The following is a 7770-nucleotide window of genomic DNA, read 5'->3' as shown; positions in this document are numbered from 1 at the left end:
CAGTAATTGTTGTTTGTATGCAGATGTAAACAAAATGAAATACACGGAAGTACAGGTGAAGGATTTATGCCATAGACATCCCTATTGTAGACTCGCCTAGGCAATTGACGTAATATTGCAGGTGGCTAAAGAATCGTTGGTGATTTTCAGTCAGTTTCACAACATTGCTTACAGTCTGTTGCCATCTCCAATATGGCGGAACTGCGGTTGCCGTGTCTTAGCAACCAGCATGTGTATGTTTTTTTTAGGCTTGTGAAAAAGTCTATGTGTCAGTTTCGCTCCTATGGTCGGTCGCATGGGCTGAAAGTGCGACTCGGCGGCCGCTCATCATGCTTACTGCCTGGGTAAGTGGTGCCGTGGTGTTCCCTGGCCTTTTTTACGGGCTAGGAAAACTACTCAAGTTGGCTTTCAGACACTGGGACGACGCGGATGTGGTGACAGTCAGCGAAAGGTTAGTCGTAGTTAAAAATATGAAATAAAAATCCCTGCAGCAGGTGTCCCTAGGAGCCACCTTGCTCAGTGATTGCAATCAGTTCACATTCGTGGCAACATGATCAAACATTGTTTGTAAGAATTGACCTGCAAATTAAAAAATAAAAACGATTTTGCCGATAGTCATGTCCTAAACTAAGTGTTATCATTGAAATGAAGTTGACTTTTGGATAACTCATTCCAGGATTGTTTCTTCTATCCATGCCACCATTTCTACTGCAACTGGGATTGCAATTGTGTCATCGTGCAAGAATGTCATGACTGACAGGTAATTGAAGGTAATATGATATGAATATAATTCAAAGGAACCTCCTCAGTCGCATTAAAAAAGCAAACAAATAATCTGTTTTCTTAAATGGTAAATGTAAAAGAGACTGAATACTATGTGACAAAAAGAGGAATAATACTCCCCTCTTGTATTCAAGTTAAACAAGTACTGGTTGGACCTGCTTTTCTGGGTTAGAAACAACAATTAGGGTTGTTTATGGACAAAAAAGGGCTTAATTGCTTAACAGGCAGTTGTAGAAAAGCCAGTAATTAGAACCGTAATCTTAATGCAATGCTTGTAGTCGATTTAGAAGGTTCCATTGCACACAAGTTCAGGTTAACCTGTCCCTTAAATCAGTGTTTGTATTTTGCCAATGTCGCACAAATCAAAAATGGTCTTAAATAAGCATTTTTGGGGAAAATATATCTGCTATCATATTTCTTTGTCAAGTAGACAGTTACTGACTCACTAGTATTACTTAAACAACAATGGAGCCATTCAAAAGAAGTGAATAGTTGCAAAACGTACTGTCGAAACGATTTTCAACGCCCGCCAATGTATCTTATGTCAGTGTAAGAGTTATTTTAGCAGCAAGGTTGCAGCACTTCAGCTATATAATGGCCACTTTGTCTCTTTTCTTCAACTTTCATTGCATGCAGAAAGCTTTTGACTCATAGTTTTGGATAATGTTTAGCTCATCGACATTATCATTACTCGAGCTTTACCAGCATTGCTGTATCCACATTAGTTCTCAGCTTTTTCTTATTACTTCAATGCAGTGACCAAATTTTGCCCTCCAAGGTGTTTTTCAATGATTTGAGTTAAGCGCATGTCCAATTCCAGACTTTTAAGAGATGCTGCAAGTTAGTATCAGTCTCAGGACCAGCTAAAGTGAGAAGAAAAAATGTTTGACATACTATAGTCCAGAAAATAATAGTTATAAGACACTGTTGTGACTTTAATCTAATGATGTCTGTGGGAGTCTATGGTATTGTACACTAATCAAATTCCTCTCGCCCTGTCCAGTCACTGGCTGGTCAATAACTTCATGTTATTTGGCTCTTCTTATATGGCCACTGACATCATTGCCATGTACCTGAGTCACTACCATTTTCAGAGGCGACAAAGTCAACACGGCATGTACAACAGCCATAGTCAACAAACACTGAAGAATTTCTTCTCCAAGGATTGGTTGCTCATCCTCCATCATTTGACCCTGGTTCTGGTTTTCATGCCCATCGCTCTGGTAGGAATGTAATGTTTGGAACACAGGATTGGACTCTTTGTCTTGTACACTCAAGCCAATTTATTTCTGCAATTGGTTTGTCAGTTTCTCCGAAGAGGACTGGGTGATTTCTTCCTCGGATGCTTTTTCATCGCTGAATTCAGCACACCTTTTCTCTGCATGGGAAAAGTCCTCATTCAGGTACACAACACACCATTTGCTAAAAGACAAGTTTATATGATTTTCGTGGGTGAGCACAGTAGTAATACCTCACAACTTCACTGATTCACTGATTTGGGTCTGCCACAAACGAGGTATTACTGTATAATCCAAATGTGTCTACTCAATTGAGTTGTATTTTGACAATCTGACCGGGTCTACCCTTCTTTTTTGGATCTAGATGGGCCTTGATCACACTAGACTGCACACAATCAACGGCATCTTACTCCTCTTGACGTTTTTCATTTGCCGGATCCTGATATTTCCCTTTATGTACTGGATGTATGCGCGGCAGGTCGGCATGCCGGTCTACAAAGTGCCTTTCACTTTACCTTGGCACTGCAATGCGGGTAACCTTACTGTCCTGGCACCACAGATTTACTGGCTTTACCTCCTGGTGAAGAAAGCTAAGAGAACATATAATAAACATAGGAAAGTCACTTAATGCAAAACGGAACACACCTTTTGGCCCTTAACGTCTTTAGATACGCACAAACTATTCTTAAAACTAAGAAAATAAAAAATAAAAGCGATAACCAGTTTACAGTAAAGACAGGCGTGCACTTAATATTGCTGTAAACCTTTCTAAGCACTGCTGGTTTGTTTTTCTGTTACAACAAGCACTGCACTTTCTGATTAAAAGGAATGTAAGAATCTGATGCTGACTTGAAGGTAACACCTTTTATTTATGATTGTTTTAAATCTGTGAAATCACTGGGAAGTATTGTTTGATTTTTAAGAAAAAATGTAGGAAATGCAATTTCTGGAGAAATTGTGATGGTCGGTTTTATATTTAAAAAAATGTAGTTTGATGATTTTAAGGTTTCTTGGTTGGTATTTTCTTTCTTGACTTTTTTATTTCACTTTTCTTTAAAATTTGTTACAATGGTGTAAATATATCACTTTAATAATATTCTACTTCTGGTTTATTTCCTTGCTTGTACCCAATAATCATTCGGCGCAGTTGTTGGCATCAAATCCATTTAAACTAGGAAGGGTGATATTGAGTGATCATGTTCACTGCCATTGACGACTATAGTCGTCCAATCCATTATGACAAGGGAATTTGGCAGATATCTTTTTAGTCCAAATTGATTTAATATCTATAGCTGCAATAGCAGTCAATGGGACTACTTCATGATTTTTTTTTTCTGGTTGTGTGGTGAGTATTGAAAATGCAGAATTGGCGAAGATGCGGCTCTCGAGTCGGATGCGGCTCTTTGCTTATCATATTTTGTTTATATATTGTGGCCCTTTGCCTCGTTTGGTGTTTTCTCTTATTTTTATTCTCTCTTAAAACACTCAAATTCATTAGGGCCCATTAAAAACAGTTACATATTTTAAAAAAAATTGGCAGTTTGGATTTTTTATGCATCTTCTGATGTAAGATGTAGCTCTTTGATTCTCATAGTTTTAAATTTTGCATGTTTGTATCTAACTTCTTCGCCAGTGTTGCCGTGTAGAACATTGCTGCAATTTCTATTTATTTAGAAAGAATGATAGTAGTATTAGTCGCCTTTTATTGTGAAAAGTAACATGTGGTTCCTGCCCCTCCTACGTCACACGCGTTTACCATCTCAAGTCGCAACACTGTTGCAAACGCTCGTTGTATTGTTTGTGAATCCAACATTGTCGAATCCATCGACCATTATGCTTAAAACGTTGGCTTGTGGAGCCGTCACATTTGCTGCGCTTTATGTCGGCTTCAAAAAAGTGCTCAAGTTGACTTTCACACGCTGGAGTGACGCAGATGTGTTGATAGTCAGTGAAAGGTCAGTCAGTCACTTCATGCTCGATTTCATTAACGTCATTTCATGCACGCTTTTTAAAAAATATATTTCTTTAACTTAAGGCATGCATTATACCTTGTGTGTAGTCATTTTTGTTGTGTCCCACCTTTAATAATGAACTGGGATGGGCTCTCTCGGTGTACCTTAGTAAATGTTTTATTTGTAAACAACACTTGCAAAATCACTTCCTATTGCAGAATTGCAGGATATTTGAGACCCCCTACCCTTTAAAATGTGAAATAATCTACTATATAATAATATAACATGCAGTTTTGGAGTGCATTGACTTGCCCCGAGAGATAATCTTGCGAAATTAAGTTTTAAAATTGCTAAATAATTTTAGTGTACCCTGCAAATGCTATTTCCTATTAAAAAAATACATTTTCGATAATTGTGTGTATACATTTATCAAGACATTGCAAAAGTTGGAATTCTATGTGTGTGCTGCAATGAACAAGGAAGTTTTTAAAGTGTTTTATTGGCAAATTCTTTAAAAAAAAATTAGGAGACAGAATATAAATGCAAAAAAAACGAGCTTATTCCCAGTGGATGTAACAAAAGTGTGCAATGTTTAAAAAGACTACCAAAAAGGAGATGGAAAAAAAAAAAGAAAATGCAATCTGTGCTCACAGGTTTTAACAACTAGCTTCAAACCAACACATTCCTTAGGGGTCCCCTCCCTGCCCAGGTAATAAAACGTCAAGTAAAAAAAACTTGTCTTGTTAAAACAGATAATAGAAGATCATAAAGTTCACAGGCTTCCTGGCTACAGACTAAATGATGGATAAATAACCTACCGACAAATACACATTATTGAACACAATAAAAGAATGCATGTGATCATAAGAAATATTTCTCTTCAACAGCCACAGATCATTAATTTTCAAGTGGTTTTCTACATTAAAATTGCAAAAACTAATGACTGAAAAAGAACGACTGGGACAAAATGACTTCTAAATCCATAATTATAAATGAATTAATAATACACATAAATATATATTTTCCTATACTCATTTTTGTTGTAGTTGTATTTACACATTGAGGCTTTGACCAGAAAAAAACGAAGATGTGGAGGCTTTTTTTTAAGGACAAAATATCCTCCAAAATTAGCCTTACATGTAGTAAGCCAAAGTAAAAAGTAATCAGAAAAAATGCAATAGTGCTAACACAGTACATTGTGGGTTTATGCTAAAGTAGTCACTGCTTTTTTTCAGGCTGATCGATGCTATACACGCATCCCTTGCCACCACAGCTGGAATCATCACAGTGACGTCATGTAAGGACGTCATGCGAGACAGGTAACCTCAAGTCGACATTGTTTTTAAACCCATATGATGGTCAAATAACTCTCCTAAATTATTCTCACCGTCCTCAGTCATTGGGTGCTCACCAGCTTTATGGTGTTTGGATATCCATATTCTGCCATCGACCTTTATGCCTCATATATGAGCCATTACCATACGCACAGGCTCAGAGGGAATACCGTGTACAACACACACTCTCTGAAGACACTCAAGGGTTTCGTCTCCAGCTATTGGTTGACTGTCCTTCATCACTTGGCTGTGCTTGGTATTTTCTTACCTGTTGGCGTGGTAAGATCTGAGTGTGCCGCCATACAATTTAGTGGTGCCTCTACTTATGAATTGTTACAAATTGCTTCCAGATTTTGTTACGTAACTTGGATTTTTCCTAAATAGATCAGCATTTTATATTGACATAACATAATTTGTTCCATAATCTTTAATACTAGCCACTATATACCTTTTAAAAATGATATAATTATACATATTTAAAAAAAAATCAAATATGTATGCAAATGTAAGTATGGAAAACAGCGAAACTATAAGAAAACTATTTATTAAGCCATTAAAATCATGTCACAACACCAAACCAAACAATAACAAATTGAAAACACCTCAGGTCAAATATGCAATCATCATTTTGGTCATGTGACGCTCCTCGTGTAAATGTATGTTTCGTAACTTGCACAAATGATTGTATTTTGGAACAATAATTTATATATCAAAGTGTTTTGTAACTTGAAAAGTTCATAAGTTGAAGCATTTGTAAGTAGAGGCACTAATCTATCTATTGGTCTATGTTCTAAACGTGTGTTTTATGCATGGTTTTCAGTTTTTTCGGCGAGGATTGGGAGATTTTTTCATCGGTTGCTTATTCATAACAGAACTTAGCGTGGCTTTTGTCGCCATTTCAAAGATTATTGTCCAGGTACGCCACCGATCCACGACATCTGGCACAACAGATTTGATGGGTTAACTTCAACTCAACTGAGTTTTTAAAAACAATCATTATCACAATTCTTTCTTCTTTTTTGTTGGATTTAGGTGGGCCTCGCAAACACCAGGTTGCACAAGATCAACAGCATCCTACTACTAGTGTCATTCATGATTTGCAGGATCTTGATTTTCCCTTACATGTACTGGAAATATGGGCAGGATTTTGACATCCCATTGCACAAAGTGCCATCCCATCTGCCTTGGCACTGTAATGTTGGCAACTTGGCTATCCTAGTGCCTCAGATCTACTGGTTTTACCTCCAGCTGAAGAAAGCCCAGCGAGTGTTCAGACATAAGAAATTAAACTAAAGATTGTAAGTGATTTTGAGCAAAGATCAGCAGCGGCTCTTATAATTTGTTTGCTCTATACATAATTGTGTTTAAAATGTAATTGAAAGTACATTGAATAGTTCCCAGTCTTCCCGGGCTTTTTTTGATTAAATTAAGTCTTACAACATGACTCAATAACAGAGAGAAAACGGACAGCATACTATTTAAGTCAAATGGAAAGTGTCTTCGACTGAGTTCAACCTGGCATTAAAGTAGCCGATTTGTTGGCATTTTTGATTGCACAAATAACAGCAGACAACCATTCGCTCACACTCATACCTAGGGGCAATTTAGAATGTCCAATCAGCCTACCATGCATGTCTTAGGAATGTGGGAGGAAACTGGAGCACACATACCTGTCAACTTGTACGTTTTACACGTATTTCATACGTTTTTTTTTACCATTTCAAATCATGTACGCCGTACACCGGCTTTTGTACGGGGACATTATTTTTTCTTTATTTTAAATCGCCAAAATTTATGAAAACCGATCTCAACAAGACCGTTTTGGCTAAAATTCAGATAGTTTCGTAGACTGGTTGCCAACGACGCTACTGTCATCGATCGTTATTATTGTCACGGTATACCAGCAAAAAATTATCCCCCATCGTATGTATTTTTTAGCGGTGCGTACGGCAATATCGATAAAGGATGACTTGCGCACGCGTAGATATACATAGAGTAAATATCGTGGAAGCCACATAATAAGAAACGAGTTACCGCGAGTAAACATGCGTCGTGCGGTGTTTGTACGGTTTTGGGGGGGTTTATACGGGGAATCATAATCATTTATAAGGGCAGTTATCGGCAGAGGTTGACAGGAATGAAGTATCATTGAAATGTCTAGAAGTAAAAAAAACAGCAAAGTGCATGTCATCACAGTGTTCATAATGTGCAATACTACTATATCTTAAAGGATTAAAGCCCAACCAAAAAGTATTTACAGATTCCCCCACAGACGTTAGGATGAATACAATGTATTTTTGGAAGTATGAAAGCCCAATCTACACGTATTTACAGCCCCGCCCTCGCCCCACCCATTGACTAATGCGTGTTATTATGAAAACAATGTATTTATCATTTAAATATTAAAGTCCAACAAAAAAGCATTTGCAGCCCTATCCACACAAACATATACTGACTAATGCA

General features: G+C 37.4%; 2 protein-coding genes across 3 annotated transcripts; both read left to right on the top strand.

Annotated features, from left to right (window-relative positions):
- The first annotated feature begins 25 nt into the window (after window positions 1-25).
- LOC144200224 (TLC domain-containing protein 3A-like) lies at window positions 26-2863 on the top strand. 2 transcript variants are annotated; one of them, XM_077722224.1, is made up of 5 exons: window positions 26-344; window positions 677-760; window positions 1787-2006; window positions 2091-2186; window positions 2386-2863. In XM_077722224.1, the coding sequence occupies exons 1-5, from the start codon at window positions 193-195 to the stop codon at window positions 2647-2649; spliced, it is 816 nt and encodes a 271-aa protein (XP_077578350.1). In that variant the 5' UTR covers window positions 26-192; the 3' UTR covers window positions 2650-2863. The 2 variants fall into 2 exon arrangements, with proteins under 2 accessions (XP_077578350.1, XP_077578351.1); XM_077722225.1 differs by having other exon boundaries at window positions 26-451.
- Window positions 2864-3725: 862 nt separating this feature from the next.
- LOC144201034 (ceramide synthase-like) lies at window positions 3726-6974 on the top strand. Its single transcript, XM_077723469.1, has 5 exons — window positions 3726-3976; window positions 5209-5292; window positions 5370-5586; window positions 6128-6223; window positions 6340-6974. Exons 1-5 carry the CDS (start codon window positions 3741-3743, stop codon window positions 6598-6600), a joined length of 894 nt encoding a protein of 297 aa, XP_077579595.1. The 5' UTR covers window positions 3726-3740; the 3' UTR covers window positions 6601-6974.
- The last annotated feature ends 796 nt before the right edge of the window (window positions 6975-7770 follow it).

This window comes from Stigmatopora nigra, chromosome 8, assembly GCF_051989575.1.
Source record: "Stigmatopora nigra isolate UIUO_SnigA chromosome 8, RoL_Snig_1.1, whole genome shotgun sequence".
In the NCBI taxonomy this organism is placed as follows: Eukaryota; Metazoa; Chordata; class Actinopteri; order Syngnathiformes; family Syngnathidae; genus Stigmatopora; species Stigmatopora nigra.
The sequence above is the reverse complement of the archived record's forward strand: the minus strand, read 5'-3'. Positions and strand labels throughout refer to the sequence as shown.